Source organism: Phocoena phocoena, chromosome 12 (assembly GCF_963924675.1).
Source record: "Phocoena phocoena chromosome 12, mPhoPho1.1, whole genome shotgun sequence".
Classification (NCBI taxonomy): domain Eukaryota; kingdom Metazoa; phylum Chordata; class Mammalia; order Artiodactyla; family Phocoenidae; genus Phocoena; species Phocoena phocoena.
The window spans coordinates 31,496,139-31,515,359 of record NC_089230.1 but is presented as its reverse complement, the minus strand read 5'-3'; the positions used below and the strand labels follow the sequence as shown (position 1 = coordinate 31,515,359).

The window sequence follows — 19,221 nt, the reverse complement described above, 5'->3', positions numbered from 1 at the left end:
GACAGTATGTCGGCTTACCCTAAGGTGCAGTCAGCCATTTTACTGTAGGCAAATTTATCTCAGAGGATTATGCTAGCTAACAGCTGTTAAGTAACATCTATATTCTGGAGAACACCAACTCCTCATAGAAAATTTCTCTCCTAGGCTGACGGTGTTGAAATCTTTGAATTCTTCCAAGCAGTTTTTCAGTAACACTAACTGCTGACATCCCGTTCTCATTACAACATTCCTTTGGCTGGCATAGCTCAAATAGACTACGGACTATTCTTGAACTTATTGTTTTCTTTCCTTGGTGTTTTAATTTGGAAAAGATGACAATCTAGAATAATTGCCAGCCTGAAAGATTTTTTATTTTAATCAAATACATTTACAGACAAAAGTAAAAATCTGCCTCCTCACATTTCAAGTAGTGCTTGAAGATCTAATATGTACAATATTCAAATATCTTTAAGAGAAGAACTAGATCTCATTCAAGATACGGAAAATTGAAGATTATTATTCAGAGATATTCACACATTTTTAGAAATTAACATGGAACAAATTCTCACAAAATATGCTAAAACAAACCCCACATAGTCTAGGTTCGAGTCAATAAAACTAAAACATTTCAACTGCCTTGTTACTGAGAACAATTTAACGCAATTTATTTCAGTTTTTTAAAAATAGAAATACAGTACCAGGTAACTGATGCCAATGGCATTCACTGCTGTGATATGTGAACAACTCATATATACAAATAAAATTACATTAGACTGGGGCTTCCCTGGTGGCGCAGTGGTTGAGAGTCCGCCTGCCGATGCAGGGGACATGGGTTTATGCCCCGGTCCGGGAAGATCCCACATGCCGTGGAGCGGCTGGGCCCGTGAGCCATGGCCGCTGAGCCTGCGCGTCCGGAGCCTGTGCTCCGCAACAGGAGAGGCCACGGCAGTGAGAGGCCCGCGTACCGCAAAAAAAAAAAAAAAAAAAAATTACATTAGACCATCTGAGCAGGTTTTAAAATCTCATCTACAAAGGTGCTTTATTCACCCATATCCTGACAGCCACAGTTCTCTCTAGGAACAGAGTAAAAAGTCAGAGTGAACCAGGCACAGGTGCCTAAGCAATTTGGCACCAGACACAAATGACGTGTTTGCCCAAAATATCACTGGCCAGGGACACAGGGAGCAGGCCGGAAGATTACCCAAGACAGCATGTTCTCAGCACAAATAAGGAGGCAACCCTCATTTGAAACATTAAACAAAGCTATCTCTAGTGTGAGGCAATCTTTCAACAGGACATTGAAGCTATTTTATCTGACTGAAAAATAAACACAATCTGGATCCAAGTAAATCAGCTGAGGTTCGATTGTTCCACATATTGTTTTACAATTATCAGTATTTGTGTGAATAGAAATTACAGATAAAGGGAAAGAAGTTAAAGGGAAAAAAAGCATGCCTTAGTTCTCCATATTTGACTTCTGCATTCAGCAACAAAGTCAGAAAAATAAACTAATAAAAAAGGAGCATCTTTGGGCTTCCCTGGTGGCGCAGTGGTTGAGAGTCCGCCTGCTGATGCAGGGGACACGGGTTTGTGCCCCGGTCTGGGAGGATCCCACGTGCCGTGGAGCGGCTGGGCCCGTGAGCCATGGCCGCTGAGCCTATGCTCCGCAACGGGAGAGGCCACAGCAGTGAGAGGCCCGCGTACCGCCAAAAAAAAAAAAAAGGGAGGGAGGCATCTTCTCCACCTTGCTCACTGCCTTAGGAAGCTACCCCATATGGACATCAACAGGATCCTGCTCCCACTGACTTCAGCCAATGGAAAGTTCTTGAAGAAGATCAGAGACAGGGAGGAGGGCAAGGAGGTCAGGGTTTTTAATACCCAGACTCCTTCCTTGTGTGGTCGCATCACGGTGGCTATATCCTGGACAATCGCAGCTCCTCTCAAGACAGCCCTCTCCACACAGATCCCTCCCCTGGATTCTGGCAACTACTCTTTGCCTCACCCCCCGCCCCCCCACCCAGAGGGGTTAGGAGAGCTGCTGTCACCAGCTCATGGGCATCATTCTACTCTTGTGGTTTCCTTCTATCTTTGTCAAGAGCCCTTTTATTCAACACCCTCACCTTGTCCTAACATAAGTGTGCCATTAAGGACTCTTCTGACGATAAAATATTAATTAAAAAATAATTTTTAAATATGATCTCAAGGTAATGAAAAATGTATACAGGCACAAAACTTTTAAATACATGAAAAGTTCTCTTACATTGCTACAGATTTTTTTCCCATGAGCTGCAAATATCTTGTGCATCAGATATTATCTAAGTCCACCAGATGATAAGTTGAATGAATGTGTGTTATTCTGATTTTTTTAAGTGATCTACTCCTAACCACACAGCAAGAACTGAAATTACACTTATAACAAAACCAGCAACTTTTTTACTTTTCTAACATACAACTTCAAAAACAAGAATCCCGAAACCTTCCAGGACTGTCATCTAAGGACTGCTTTCTCACTAATGATCAACGAAAGCAGCAGATGTAAGATTCACGTGTGGCAAGAATAACAGGGTTTAGAGGAGAGGTGGGCTCTGGGTGTCTTTCTGATACCAAATCTGCTCTGTCCTCCCTCCCTTATTTCTGTTTGCCTGCTGACCCAGCCTGTCCCCATCATACAGAGAAATGAGCTACAAGACACTCAAGTGTGGAGATCTGTTTTACCTCCTAGTAGGATTTATCAGCAGACATCACAGAGATGGGACTACTTTACACTATGTGGCTTGAGGCAACAAGCCAGATAGTGTAACAAGCCATATGCATTGTTTTATGTAGTTTTTGTAAAAACAAAAACATCCGACCCTTAAATGAGATAGTGTAAGTGAAAGTACTTTTAAAAATTAAGGGTATACAGCACGTAGCAGTTAAAAATGTTGCTGCCAAAGACTATTTACTAACATGGAGAAGTGTTTATAAGAGCAAGTTAAAAAAAAAAAATTTATGAAATAATACTCATGGTATAATCTCATTTTTAAAATGTGAGTTCAACTGCTCAGAGATTTTTTTTTTAAATAAAACAAGAAAATACTAACAGTGCTTGTTTCTGCATAAAGACATTTCAGTCTTTTTATATTTTTCTGTTCACCTCTATTTTCTAGGATGAAGATGTATTACTTTTGTAATAAGGAAAAATATTTAAAGAATAAAGGAAGGCACAGAGGCAAAAGGGGTGCTTTGCAAATATGAAGTACTATTAACACAAAAGCAAGAATTAGTAATCTGAGGCCAAGGGAAGGAAGATACCTTTGGGTGATAGGCCTTCCTAGGGATTTCTCACCAAGGGACTGACGGGTCCTTTAAAAGCAGGCAACAATAGGTTCCCTCTGCATGTTGAGCCGACTCTGGACATATTTTTCAAAACCAAGTGCATCTTTCATCTTGTCTCTTGTACTCCCAACCTACTGCTCCCGCCCCGACTCTCCCTACTACTTGATCACCCAAACTAGGATCATGAAGTAGGTGATGTTTGTTACCCGGCATCTTCCTCACCAAACCCTGCCTCTCCTATCAGCTACCTCCATGATTCCATTCTTTTCCCACTGCTCACATGGGACAGAAGGTCTAATTGCCTGGAGCCTGGGCCAGCATAGTTTATCTTATAAGAAGTACAACAGACCTGTAGGGAAAAGCCCAACTCTAGGGCCCCTTCACCGGCAGTTTTTCGAAAAGTGGTCATATCCATGCTGCCTTGCCCTTTCATGGTGGCTAAGAGCTGCTCTCCTCTCCCAGGACACAGGTGGGAGACGGGGCTGGGACAGAGGCAGCACTTGCAAGAGCAAAAGCTGGGACAGGATAAAGTTAGGACGAGGGGTAAAGAAGGCTGATATGGTGAGTCTTACCGTAAGTATATATGAAAGGGTATCAACTTAAAAGACTGGGAAAAGAAGAAAGAATAAGAGGGAGAATCAATGATCCCTCCCCACAACCATAAACCCCCCAATTAGAAACCCCAAAGAAATAGAGTCCCTTGAGTGAGGGTGAGGATCCTTTTCTGAAAGTGAACTAGGCTAATCTACAACTGGAGCCCTCTCAAAACTTCAGTCAACAGACTGGAAAGAGGCCCCCTCTCCATTCCACGCACGGTACCTTGGCATGATGCAGGTCGACTCCATACATGGAAAGCCTCTTGGCATTTTCTAAGAACTGAGAATCAGCTTGTGCTGGAGATAAACCCCTAAGAATCAAAAGAAACAATATTATCTTACTGGTGGGATGCAAAGCAAATGTAACCAAACTAGAGAAAGGGGTGCATGAGCTTGGAGAGTTTGGGGTGGAGGGAGTAGCCCAGCTAAATGTGCAGACAAGGAGGAATCAGGGAAGAAGGCTCAACTCTCAACCTCCAGCATTTTTCTCTTAAGATCCTCCAATATGAACCTACTCACTGCAAGGATGTGTCCCTCCACACTTACCCTTTTTATCTTAGAAAGTTGCTTTCACTTTTTTCCACTACGGAAAAAGCCCCAGCAATAGTGGGTACAACATAAATTCATTTTAAAAATAAAAGAATTAAAAAAATAGAAAGTCATTTCATCTTTCTGAAATAGACAAATTCTCTCCTTAATTTTATTTCATTACGACTGACGATACTAAAGATGAGAAGTACTTGTGCTTGATGTTACACCTGACATGTCCCAACTAAACAAATTTAAGCTCCAAGAAAGCAGGGCCCCGTTAATTTTCATATTCCCCATGGCATTCCCCACGGCATCTACTGAACAGACTTGGCATAAAGTTAATAAGAAAATATTTAAAGTCAAATACTGCATTTTTTTTTTTAAAAAAAGTCAGTGAAGGCAGTCTGTGTAAAAACCTCTAATCTCTGAAAGTTCCTTTCAAATCATTTCAGTAAAAATTTTTGAAAACTTCAATTCTGCCATATGGGACAAGTTAGAATTTCGTAGCTGGGAGTTTTAAAAACTCATGCTTAAGACAACCATTTGTTTTCACAGATATAAAAGTTCTCAAAGTGTAACATGGTATTTAAGTAATTAATAACCCTCAGTTAAACCAAAAGTCATCTTCTGTGGATACAGAAACCACCTGTAGATTTACTACCCTTAACGCCCATTACCACTCACATTTCTGACTCAAATCCTGATGCCTCATTATCTCCCTGGCTTTCTTATCAAATATGGTAATAAAAATAATGAAAAGACAGAAGAAATGTATAATCAATGCCAAACAAGTATGTGGGTATGTTTGTTTCAGGTGTGTGTATGTGTATGTGTGTGCACGTGTGTGTATGAAGGGAGAGGACTGGAAGTAGGGCACAGGAGATATCATAGGGAAAAGTAAATTTTTTTATTTTTTTTTTTGTGGTACGCGGGCCTCTCACTGTTGCGGCCTCTCCCGTTGCGGAGCACAGGCTCCGGATGCGCAGGCTCAGTGGCCATGGCTCACGGGCCCAGCTGCTCCGCCGCGTGTGGGATCTTCCCGGACCGGGGCACGAACCCGTGTCCCCTGCATCGGCAGGCGGACTCTCAACCACTGCGCCACCAGGGAAGCCCAGTAAATTTTTTTAATAAATGAAAACATTTAGTCTCATGAGCACAGTTCCTCATATTACAGTCAAAAAGACAATGGAAGGCTGTCTCAATGACTCCAAGTTATCCTGACTAGCACTAGGTGAAGCTCCACAAGGGCAAACTGAATAATCCCATCAACTATGCTCAAATGTCCAGCAAATGCTATAAGGGAAGCCATTTAAACCCACCACGGTCACTCTCTCCAGTAAGCAAGTCTACAGACCTGTGGGTCTTATGCAGCTCTGCCACTTTCTCTTCCAGTTCCTTCGTCTGTGTAGGGGCAAACTGGAAGTCACTGAGGTCATGACTGCCATGCTCTTCTGGGTCATAGTCCCCCAGTTCAGCCTGCAGTGTGTACGATCCCAGGAGGGCATGTGTCACAAAAGAGCAGGGCAGGCGGCCTGAGGCAATGTCCTCCCGGAGCTGAAGGCACAAGAAGTATCTGTGAGGAACAGGGGACAAAAGGGTGGGAGAACAGTTAGTTAAGATTGTAGCGCTCATAAATATGATTCTGATGTTTCTCTGAAACAAATATAAAATATATAATATAGGCACTCTTCAAATGCAGAACAAAAGAAGTGTTTTGTAATAAGAAGCCCACCTTCCTCCATGGACTCCTAAACTTGTGACTTATTTACAAAAAATGCATCTAGAGGGCAAAGTAATAGAGTGGAAATTCTGAATTGCTATTCAGGCAACAGTGTATTTTTTACTATAACAAAAAAAGAGTTTTGTGACTGCAGGTGAAATTCTAATCACTTAGTCTCCTTGGCTTTAAAACTGTAATCAAGATTAGCATGCTCTTCAAAAGTTATAAAGACTAATAAAATTTAAGAAATAGCTACAGTTCTTCATTCAGGATTTACATGAAAAGCTAAGGTCACCCACCCTTTATCCTCTCTATGCTTTTCATACTAATTTCTTTTCCTGAGACCCTTTAACAACAATCCTAAGTCAGTCTCTACTTGGAAGCCCTTACTTGCCCATTTATCCCATCTAAAGAGGCAGCTAATTCAGTTTACAGTAGAAAAATCATGGGCTTCAGAGCCTGGCAGAGCTGACCATGTGACCTTGAGTAAGCTAATTTACTTGCCTAAGTCTAACTTCCCACCTGTAAAATGGGAAGAACTCTATTTCCCTTTAAAGATGAGGATAAAAAATTAGATAACATAAATAAAAGACATTGCATGGTACCTGGCAATCGATAACTAGTGGCCATAATCATAATAATGTTATTATTAGTTATAATAACAATCATTCAGTGTTCCAAGTGGATTATTACACAGTTATAAAAGATTCTGGCTTTTATTAAATAACGTGCAAAACCACGTTACTTATATTTTACGAGGGTTGGGGGGGTCCCCCATCAACTCCTTTTGTTAACATTTGAAAACCTAATTTCTAGTCGTGAATTGAACCACTTGCTAAGGTTACCACTGACTCCTCCAAAGAAAATGGCAGCACCCTCCCTCATTCTTGAAGAGACCGCCATTCCTATTAGCTGGTGGCTTCTTCCTGTGGATGCTTTTGCCTGGTGGGGTTGTCATGGCTCCGCCCTCCTTTTGCCTCTACCTCCACCATGTTCAAAGGGGCACGCTGCCTGTGGTCCAGGGCTCTTGCTGTTGCATCAGAGAGCATGTCCCAGAACATGGCATCAGCCATCCCCCAGTTACACCTGTATTACCACCCAAATCTCCTGTCAGGCAGGGCAGGGATTCTGTTTATCATCATCATAAGCCCACAATTATTAGCAAAGTACTTGCCACATGACGAATGCTCCAGAATTTTCTAAGAATGAAACTCATCTCACTATCACTACAGTCTGAGTATTTTTAAGCACTGCAGTAGCTCTCTTTCCAAGGAGAATTATGTGTTTCCTTGACCCCTAGAACAACATGAGCATCACTGCTTTATTTTAGCAAACTAAATTTTAAACTACGATTCCACGTTATCCTCAAATTCTCTAGGTCTAATCAAGAATATCACTAGTTCTCCACGTTTTACAGCACTGTTAAGACCTAAACATAAAGATTCCACCTATTACTAAAATCTTCTTGCTCCTCCTCATATTAGTATATCTACTTTTCACACTGATCCCTTCTTCTGTTTTAAAGCCTATGGCTACGGCCCGAAAACTTCAAACAAAAGCCGCAACAGCCTCCTGAGTTTCCCAAGTCCGTCTCCTTCCTACGACAGGACAGATCATTCTTCAGACATAATTCTGAACTGTGTTCTTGCCCTCCTCAAACGCCTATCCCACCTTCTACACGTTCAACTCAAGTCATAGTGAAGATTTCAGTCGTAATATTTAGGCTGCAAAGCTACAGGCTGGTCTCAGGCTTTTAGTTAGCTCACTAGACTACTATTTCATTCTTCCCCAAACACGCAGGGAGACTGTTCAAGGTCCCTCTAAAAAGAAAACCAAAGCACTTTACCGATGCTATAAAGTTGCAATCACCAAAGGATTATCATCCCCAAACGAATCACTGCAAGGAGGAATGTATGTACAAAGAGGGCGCTGGGAATTTAAGGGAAAAAAATGTCATGAAGAACCTAGGGGTAAGACAGGAATAAAGACGCAGACCTACTGGAGAACGGACTTGAGGATATGGGGAGGGGGAAGGGTGAGTTTTGACAGGGCGAGAGAGAGTCATGGACATATACACACTAACAAACGTAGTAAGGTAGATAGCTAGGGGGAAGCAGCCGCAAGGCACAGGGATATTATCTCAGTGCTTTGTGACAGCCTGGAGGGGTGGGATGGGGAGAGTGGGAGGGAGGGAGACGCAAGAGGGAAGACGTATGGGAACATATGTATATGTATAGCTGATTCACTTTGTTATAAAGCAGAAACTAACACGCCATTGTAAAGCAATTATACCCCAATAAAGATGTTTAAAAAAAAAAAAAAGAGGGCGCTGGGTCACAAAACCCCAGTTATGCGCACTGTTCAAAGGCCCTCCTGCAGTGAGGCCTACATGCATATCCTACGCACGGCAACCTGTCACGTTTCATGCTCTAAGCAGCTCACTGCTAGAGCTGCTATTTATTATTTACTAGCTGAAGCTAATTCAATCAAAACTTAATTAGTATCAGTAAATCCTTATTCAGCAATAATCAGTAAAAGGGGGGAAAAAAGGCCTGTCATTTATCCAATCTTGGAAAAAAATCTCCATTATTCCTAGTTCACATGGATATCACGCACTTGCTTAAATATCTACCCAACTTCACATCCGATGACAAAACTGGTCTAGCAGAAAACGTCAAGGACACAGGAACCACCGGAATCAAAAACAGAGTCTTTAGCTAACACCCTGTAATTTTCCAAAAGTATATATACAGAATGCACTTTTCCTTGGCCAGGTAAATAATCTTTTAAAAATATATACGAATCACTCTATAGACCTACTCTTACCAGAGCTAAGAATTCCAATCGCTGATACCCAGTTTAAATAGGGCTAAGATATCAAGGTACTCGTGGACTCTAAATGTTCCTTGTTCCCATTCAAACACTTAGTCATTCTCAAAATCAGTAAATGCTCTCTTGCTCCTAAACTGAAATTTTTATTTGCAATTTAAGCATGTGTCTGTATTGTCCAGATAATCTCAGAGGAGATGGAAATGAAACAGCTAGCGACTCTTACATAAGAAAGCCTACCTTATTAGTTTTTTATCCTGGGGAGCAGGTGTGTGTGTGTAAAAATTACAGTTCAAGAGACTTCCAAAAATTAACTTTTAAAAAGTTTTTCATTTTTCTACCTTTATATAACGTTTGTAAGCTGAGATTAGTACACAGGCACATATGGGTTACATGATAAAAACTATCTTAGTATGAAAATCTGAAATATTAAATACCAGTGATTTTTGAAAGTACAACATAGGAAGCAAAGTTGCTGCATTTTTAAAAAATTATTTATTTATTTGGTCGTGCCAGGTCTTAGTTGCGGCATGCGGGATCTAGTTCCCTGACCAGGGACAGAACCCAGGCCCCCTGCATTGGGAGCACGGAGTCTTAACCACTGGACCACCAGGGAAGTCCCTGCTGCAATTTTTAAAAAAGATCCCATTACTTCAATATAAATGGGAAGTTAAAGAAAAGTGAATAAAATTTCTGAAACCAGAAACATTTCAAACTATTTTGGAATATCCACTTCCAAGGAAACTTCTAAAACTCAGCTTAAGAAAAAATGTTTTGGTTTTAATCCTAAAATTACCATCATTCCCCCACAGGGCACTGAAATAAATGAGAGCTGTAAGTAAAGAATCATTTTTAGGGGCTTCCCTGGTGGCGCAGTGGTTGGGAGTCCGCCTGCCGATGCAGGGGACATGGGTTCGTGCCCCAGTCCGGGAAGATCCCACATGCCGCGGAGCGGCTGGGCCCGTGAGCCATGGCCGCTGAGCCTGCGCGTCCGGAGCCTGTGCTCCGCAACGGGAGAGGCCCGCGTACCGCAAAAAAAAAAGAATCATTTTTAGTATAAATGTAAAGTACCTGGTGATATCTTCAGTCAACTGAGAAGGATCAGGAGGATAAAACTTCACATTAAAGCTGAAGAGCCAAGGAAGATCTGTAATTATTAAAGATCATGATTATTTATGCAACCAACACAATCACCATTTATACTGATAAAACTTAAAAGTCAATGTTCAAATAGTATAGATCAGTCCTGCTATAAATCAATTCAGAGAATTTTTTTTAATTTAAAGAAAATATCATTTACAAAACAAAAATGAAGTGAAAATCAATTCCATAAATAACCCATCATCAAAGAATAATAGGTTCACTTTTTTATAAACATTTACTGGTATGTCAACAAATGTTTTATATGGTGATCCAGTATGCAAACATTTTAATATAAACTTCATGTAATAGTTCTGAGATAAGATTTTTTAACCATAGGATCTCTAGATGCCAAATATTCTCCACACTTTAAAAACAAAAAAAAAAAGAGGGCTTCCCTGGTGGTGCAGTAATTAAGAGTCTGCCTGCCGATGCAGGGGACACGGGTTTGAGCCCTGGTCCAGGAAGATCCCACAAGCCGCGGAGCAACTAAGCCCGTGTGCCACAACTACTGAGCCTGCGCTCTAGAGCCCATGCGCCACAACTACTGAGCCCGTGCGCCACAACTACTGAAGCCCGTGTGCTTAGAACCCATGCTCCACAACAAGAGAAGCCACTACAATGAGAAGCCCGTGCACCGCAATGAAGAGTAGCCCCTGCCCGCTGCAACTAGAGAAAAGCCCGCACTCAGCAACAAAGACCCAACACAGCCAAAAATAAAATAAATAAAATAAATTTATTTTTTTAAAAAAAAGCAATTTAGGATTTCTATATTGTTGGGGGAAGAGGAATAATGATCAAATGATCACTATAACTATTCAAGAAATGATGGGCTTCCCTGGTGGCACAGTGATTGAAAGTCCGCCTGCCGATGCAGGGGACACTGGTTCGTGCCCCGGTCCGGGAAGATCCCAAAGGGCAGGTATTATTTTCGTAAAGGGATCAAAATAATTCCAATAGTCTGAATTCAGAGTTATACTCAAAGTACATGGTATTTCCAAATAAAAACATAAAAACTGTATGTGTGTGTGTGTGTGTATGTGTGTGTGTGTGTGTTATTTCATTTCACACATATTTGAAGGCCTCACAGTTGCTTTCATTTAGGGAGTTGAAGAAAAATTTCTTGAATCCCATTCTCTTGCTCAATGGATCATTTTGTTCTTTTCTCACCGTAGACACGCTAACTTTCCTCCTACTCAGAAGTCAGTGAAGAGTTACTGAATAGCTACTGTGAATACACAGAACTCTTGCTGGATTTTGGCTCAATACATCATTATTCTACTAACGACGCAAACCTGCCACATTTAATAAACAGATTCAAGTTCCCTCAATACATTTAAAACATCATAAAAAAGATATAGAACTTTCTTGAGTATTAAGAGACATGCCATTTCTTGGCCAGTAGCACCAGGGTGGCTGTGATGCATATGTACTTCTTCAAGGTAATTACTAACCCATAATTAAGCAAAGTCATCACAGGACTATCATATCACTTCTTAATGGATCTTTATTTATTTGTTTCCTAGGTATTAACACCAGCACATGCTTACCTGGATACGACAACAGGGCTAAGTTTCTAATAGAACACATACTGCAGGTTCTATTTCCAATTCTAAAGTTGATAAAGTTGTACTGATAATGCTAAACTTTTTATTTAGTTATGTATTATCATTTTTACCTAGCTATATAAACAGTCTATCTAGCTATGGATTGTTTATATATTAATACAGGCAAGCCTAAGATATATAGCCTTATATATCTATATAGTCTTATTTGTGTACATTTGAGAAAATAAAGATTTTTAGGCAACTTTTACACAGAAACTGATAGGCTGTCAGCTGTCAAACGTAACTCAAAAAAGATTAATGTTTACCTCTGTTAACTGAATGACAATAAATCACTGCAGAGGTTGGGCTAAGACAGAACAAACAGTTCTTTCATCCATTTTAACACAAGCAGAAAGGAAGAGGTAAAATGCAACAGCTAAAACTTCATTTCCTCAGCCTACTTTCATGATCAGGACGGTACAGGATTCCATTTAGGGAACTAGTTCCAATAGTTTGAAAATGCCAAATCCTGTGTTACTGTTATTCCTCTTGCCAAACCACAAGGGCAAAAGTCCTGAAATAACTCTAAAAAAAAAACTTCACAAATAATCAAAACGTAAGACCATGATTCATAATCAGCAAGAAGGAGTCTTGCCTTCCAAAAGTTAGGATAGCTCCATGACTCTGAAGGGAGAAGCACACAAACACAATGCAACAAAAGCCAAAGCAAAACTATAGGAAACAAATTCAATGGAACATCAATCATGTTTCACAGGTTATCCTGTTCCGTCCACGGTTTGGGTCACTTGGCAAGTAGGGTTTCAGAGAAAGTGAAAGAACCAAGCATCCATGCCTTTTTGAATTCATGCACTTTGCAGAGTTTTAACAACCGCAGAAGGGACTAGAAAAAGTTCCGAAGCTTTCTGGTACAGTTTCTTCCATAATATAAGCATAATGTATCTCTAATTACTCCTTTTCTTTACTTTCCCCCTTTTCTATTATGAAGCAAACATGAATGGATGAAACACCAAGATAATAGATGCAGGGCAGAGGGGTGGAGGAGGGAGGGAAGGATGGAAAGCCAGGGATAACAGTCAAAAGACAGGGTGACCAACCACCCCAGTTAGCACTAAAAGTCCCACATCCTCACAGTCCTGGGCAAATCAGGAAGGTCACTCTAATCAAAGATATTTTAAAAATGAAAAGAAAGATGAGTCTACAAGGAGAGGAAATAGGAAAAATAAGGTATACACTCCGTAAAAAAAAAAAAAGGAGAGTAGAGAAGGAAAGAAATGATAGGAAATCTCCCAAAATTATTAATAATCTGAGAAAGAAAGAGAAATAAAGAAAACAAATGTGGAGAATTGAAAATGAGACGGAAGGCAGACAGAAAGGAACCGAAGGGAAAAGCATAGATGTGTTCCAGTGTTTTAACGTTGGGAATAAATAAGCTGGGAATAATAAATAAGCAGGGAAATGAAACCAACAGCGCAGAGAGCATCCTGCTCCCTGGACAGCTTCTCCCTGGCCAGCTCTGGGGCCCACCGTCCAAACGGCTGGTGAGAATTTTGTTCTCTTGTCTGAACAGTCCAGCTGTTTGTGGCTCCCTCCCTTTTCTGCTTAAGTCATTCACAGACCCTGCAGTAATTTAAGTAGCCAGATCCCCTATCAGAGGTTGTTCTGAGGTGATAATGATTCGTGATGCAGATATCACAAAACCAGTCACAGGAGGAAACTGAAGCTGGTTAGATAGAGTGGGACACGTAAGTCACTTAGGGAGACGACAGTAAGAACAAATGGGGAAATGGAAGAAAGGGACAAACAGAACTAAGAACAAACCCAGATTCAGAGCACAAAAAGTGGCCAAAGGAGGAGAGAAGGCAAACACCTCAGAGGACTCCAAGGATCATTTTGCAATCCCTCAAACCCTCACTCCAGGACATCCAGAAGCAGTGTATCCATATGCCTCTGGAGCCAGAGGCATGCTTACTAATTAAACTAATTGGACACACAGCCAAAATCAAGTAGACAAACAAGAGTAATAGGGCTCTCTTGGGTACATTTCATATAAGAAGGGCAAGTTACAGAAAAGCAGCTTCTCATACTTTCCCCCAGAGACAAAGATCAGGTGTTGCTTCACAGTGGCAGACACTGTGAGGGACTATTTAAGAAAAGGAGTCTACAACCTCTTGACCAGGAGTCCCTAAGCCATGACCAAAATAAACAGGCATGATTCTACAGAAGTATTTTTGAGTCTCAACTTCCTATATGATATGAATGCAAAACAGAGCTGATGGTTCTATTACTATCTTATTCTAGTTTACATTCCTGTGAATTTTAGTAAAGATAGAAAAACACAGATGTAAAGATTAACTTGATAACTTCAAAGTCTGACGATTTAATACTCACTTCGCAGCTGTCTCTTCATTTCTTTTGCGGGATCTAGCCAGTTCTGCAGGGGGTGAAAAAAAAGGTTAATTAACCCATAAGAAGCAGTCCAGAGTCCAAAATGGAACAGTTTACAGTTCACGTACTTAAACTTAAGTGTAAACATTTTAACGAAGTCCTATGCAAACAGCTACTAGCATTCCACTGGGCTCAGTACTGATTTGTTTTTGAATGCGTGTTTGTGTGTGTGTTGTAAATATTAAAACACTTTAAGGTGGGTCTCTTGTGCCTCATTTTCTTGGATGTGAAATCAAACATCTACCCAAATGACGAGACGTAATACATCTACGTCTAGTCTTTATTCTATAGTAGTACTGCCAGCAACAGCCCCTGTGGACACTGAAATGAGAGCTCAGTCAAGGACAATCATTGGCTCTTATTCATGGATAAAATGTGAATTGGAAACTATTGGTTAAAAGTACACATACCCCCATCAAACACAATTATCTCAACTCCTAAAGCCAATTCCTCCTTAAACTTTGTTTCTGCCTGCAACTTTACAACGCCATGGAGAAGTACTGTCAGATTGCAGCCAGTATTTTCCTTCCTGGAAGATTTAAACATCCTTTTACAACTTCATTCCAAGTTGAAAGTCACAATCATAAGGAACTCCCTTTCACTTTTCCTTTATTTCCACCCTTTGAGAAAGTTAAAAAAGATTCTAGGAAACCACTACAATATCTTAAAGCAAAAAAGATCAAATTTGAACTACTAGGTTCAAACCCTCTAAGGACGTTAAATATTTGTTTTTTAAAGCTACAGGCAAAAGATGTATCCAATAAAAAAATTTGCATATGTGTGTGTTTATGTATATGCTATATATATGTTTATTTTTTTATACTTCTACCTTATCCTCAAGTCATTATTAAAGTTCACTTTATCTTCACTAATAGAACAATTACACTTTTGAGATATATTAAACTGACTCAAATAATTGGCTTTAGAATAAGTTTCATTCATTCTAAATGCATCCCAAATCATGTATTATAACATCTGTGTTTAAACAGAATTTTATTCAGATACATAAAGCAAACAATTAAAATGTTTACTGCTACATAGAAAATTATAACCTACTATCTTAGCAATATGTTGAATGGGTACAACAGAACATTAACTTACACACTATTAAGAAACAGTAACAACAGGATGCTTTGAAAGCAAAGCTGCACAGACCCCCACGGGTCTTACTATACCATTCAGGGCTTATACTGAGGGCAGCAAGGATCCAAGGTATGCATGGCTCTGTTCTAACACTGGTTATATTCAACCCTCTCAACAAAGAGTTACCAGAGCTTGGTCTAAGTTTCATAGCACTGGTGGCCCAGCTGCATGGCCCACTGATGTGAAGGGCCAATGGGAGCCTCTCGTGGTACCTCCAGTGCTGTGTCAAGGAGCAGCTCTAATTCTCCCCGAAGAAGAGAGCCTGGCATTCAGCTTCCCGGCCCTGCAGCAGCTGTCCGTGCAACAGCTGGCTCCCAAACGGCGGGCTATCATGAGGCACAAGAATGAGAAAAACACATCATTCAGCCTCTGGCCCAGACAGGGGAGTGGCTGGGGGAGAGGGAAGGAGAGTCAAAAGTGTTTTGGTATTTCGTCCAAGGATGTAACAACCACAGCAAGAAAAACTGAATCAGACACAACTCATGCCAAACTGAAAAGGAAAAAAATCCCTCAGAACATAAGCACAGAAGAAAGAAGAGAGGGGAGGGGAAACTACTGGTCTTATTAAAGGCCTAGACACACCCCTTCCAAATCCCCAGTTTCACTGTGTGACAATTGGTATAGAGGTCTCTCACAGAACAGCAAAAAAAAAAGACCTCTCTGTTCCCCAAGTAAGAGGGTGGAAGCAGCAGCATCTTCTGTAACCCCAGGAAGTAACCCTGTGTCCCAGCCACCCGGCACTGTCCATTCTCACATGAATCACCAAAGCCTCGTACAAGTCACCTGACAGTTTCTGCACAGCATGCAGAGAGTCAATCTGGCTCTGCAGACCCAGGAGTATGAGTAATAAGTTTCTGTGCACCAGCCAACCACATTCAGACTCGCTGTCATTCTCAGGCCACTTTCCACAACATTGCCAGGCACAACATTAAGACCAAAGCGGCTTATTCTCTTGATTTCAGAGCCCATCCAAAAACTGAGCGGGCAGAGTTTACCTGATATGATCCAACAGTGGCAGCAGAGAGGACTTGTTGCATCCACCGACCTGGTTTGCCCTTTGGTACCCATCTGCTAACCACACACACTTCCACACTGTGAACTCCATTCCCACCCAGGAGTAAGGAGGTCTTTGCAAGGCCAGGATAGACCATTATTCCCTGCGTCCTTCACAGGACTTGGCAGTTCTAGGCAACCAGTGTAAGTACTAAATTAATACCTGTTGGCTGGTGGCCCACTGCTTGTCTCCTCCCTTCCCATGCTATGATCAATTTAAAAGACCACAGGTTATATTATTTGTCTTAGGTTGATTTTTATTTGAATAATTAGCTCCAATGAGCACTTAGATCATGAGTGGGATACAATTTTTTTGCCTAGGGTCATAAATTCCTAAGTAAAAAAACCAAAAATGCCTTAACATGACTTTTAAAAGAAATATCAGTCTATTATCCGCATTATCAATTATAAGTAAATAGTAGACATAAAACTTTTTAACAGATAAATAATAAAAATGAATTTCTTGGTTCTGACACTTGAGGAGTGCTGGGTGGATCAAGCAGACACAAAAAGATGGAAAAAGCCATCAGAGAATGACGTAAGTGCACACACTCACACACACCATGACAGCTTAGAGCGCACCATTCCCATTTTTTAAAGATTTGGCTGCCACATACATAGACTTTGGAATCAGAACTACATGGAGTCAAATTCTGGCTTTCCACCTACTCTGTGACCTTGGGCTCATTCCTTATCTTCTTTAAGCCTTGGTTTCCTCACCCTCAAGATGAAGATCGTATCATCTACCCCATGGGGTTGTTCTCTTCAAACATTCATTCAAACGCTTCCTGAGGAGTAAGTACACATGCAATGGACTTTATCTAGTGCCTGTAATAGTAGATGTTTTTTGGTAATGATAAAATTAAATTGTTCTATCACCTTTCAGTATATATCCCTTCTTCACATAATGTTTTATTTCCAAAGGAGATATATTATATATATTAAGGAAGTTAATATTTATGTGACTACTTCTACCCACAAAAAGTTAATAAATCAGACTCTGGATTCAAAAAAATACGCTCACTGTAGTCATGGGCCAGATGAGATTAAAAATCAGACCCCTTCTCCTTAGAGAATCCTATCACAGGCTTCCAACAAAAGTAAATTAAAATTAAAATGTGGTCCTAGAATGTCAGTGTTATTAAATCACCTTAGAACATGAAATCAAGAGTCTGTGAATCAGCTGGGGGGAAAAAATGTCACCTCTTTATCTTCATTAACCTTTAGCTGAAATTTAGCATTACTATTAATTATGAATGTAGGGGGAAAAACAAAAACAACCTGGCTAGTATCAGCAGTGCCTTTAGCTTTGTCACTCATAGGAATCAAAACTATTTCCACAGCACACTAGAGTAGTTGCAGATCTTAAAATATCATTTATACTAATCAATATTTTTGAAATCACAGTAGGGATTAGATATTGATGAATTTATCCCAATTTTTAAAATTAATATGTTGAGAATGTTATTTATTGGCTTCCTTTATAGGCCTGTTTTTTTATAATCATACGTTTCAAACACTGTTCTGAGAAGGAGCCCACAGAATTCACTAGACTGTCAAAGGAATCTAGGCACAAAGAAAAAGTTAAAACCAAAAACCTGCCTTGGCAGGTTAGAGAAAAAATTTTAACTAAGCAGCAAATAGCTATACACATTTTTTTTTTCACACTTAAGTCTTTCTGTCAGTTAATTAGAGAAGCTCCTTAATTCTGCTCTCTTACCCACTGCAAACCTGAGAGCGGAACAGTCCTGGTTAACACCAAGTCTTCTGGCATTTCCCTGTAATATTTTCAATACTGGTTCTCAGAAAGTGTTAAATAAAGGCGATTCTCAATTATCTTCCAACAACAGAAACATCTAGAAAAATATAAAAGTTTGCTTATGAATCACTATATTTATATTCACAGGATGTTGGTGTTAGAAAAAACCTCAGAGACTATCGCCCAAATGTCCAGGCTGACTGCAAAGAGCCTCACTCCCACGCAAGAGGCTATGAGTACCAGAACACTCCCGCCACCCGTGAGGACCTGGAATTCCTCACTGCTAACAAGCTTCTGAGTGGTGACAACGCTGCTGGGCCCTGCACCACCATTTGAGTAGTAGAACCAGAGATTTTTTTTGTGTGCAGAAATTCCTGTCTTTAATGGAAGTCAAATGTAGAGAGACATTTTTCAAGTCCTTTAACTGGCTTGTCAGGAAGACCTCCAGCCTTCACTGGTTAAATATTCTAATTGTTGACGGCCTCCTGCAGAAAGCCCAAGCAGGTGACTGCTTCCTCCCCATCACACCGAACAGCTGTATCAAATAATGTCAGGACCCACAGTCTTTACTCCACAGAAGTGCTAACCACTTTCACCTGGTAGACATGAGCGCTCAGGCCCATCCACAAGCAGCATCTCATCAGCAGTCTGACGTGCAGCCAGCTGCCTGTCTTGGGCCACTGACCACACTAGATTTAGACAACAACTCAAGATACAGTCACAAAATCTATCTTTTAATTCCCTCCCTCCCAAAAATATCTATCTCACCTAATTCTCCTTCAGGGTAGATGCCGAGACCCTAGAGTTAGAAGTTTTTAAATTGCCTAGCCAGGCCTTCAAAATTGGTGCTTGTCAATTTTGCCAGGTGAGAGAAATTAAACTTAATCCAACACACACCCTATTACCAAATGTTAAAAGTAAATAATTTTGTCTAAAATCTGCATTTTCCTTTAAGAATTTATAGCACTGGGGCTTCCCTTGTGGCGCAGTGGTTGAGAGTTGGCCTGCCGATGCAGGGGACATGGGTTTGTGCCGCGGAGCGGCTAGGCCTGTGAGCCATGGCCGCTGAGCCTGTGCATCCGGAGCCTGTGCTCCGCAACGGGAGAGGCCACAACAGTGAGAGGCCAGTGTACCGCAAAA

The 19,221-nt window shown here is 40.7% G+C and overlaps 1 protein-coding gene across 1 annotated transcript in view; it reads right to left on the bottom strand.

Annotated features, from left to right (window-relative positions):
• EPB41L2 (erythrocyte membrane protein band 4.1 like 2) overlaps nt 1-19,221 on the bottom strand; it is a 96,572-nt gene that overhangs the window by 37,273 nt on the left and 40,078 nt on the right. The window contains exons 4-7 of the mRNA XM_065889232.1: nt 14,070-14,112; nt 10,045-10,120; nt 5,779-5,997; nt 4,117-4,204 (exon numbers count right to left, since the gene is read on the bottom strand). Coding sequence (XP_065745304.1) covers nt 4,117-4,204; nt 5,779-5,997; nt 10,045-10,120; nt 14,070-14,112 — 426 coding nt within the window. The remainder of the gene's footprint in view (nt 1-4,116; nt 4,205-5,778; nt 5,998-10,044; nt 10,121-14,069; nt 14,113-19,221) is intronic.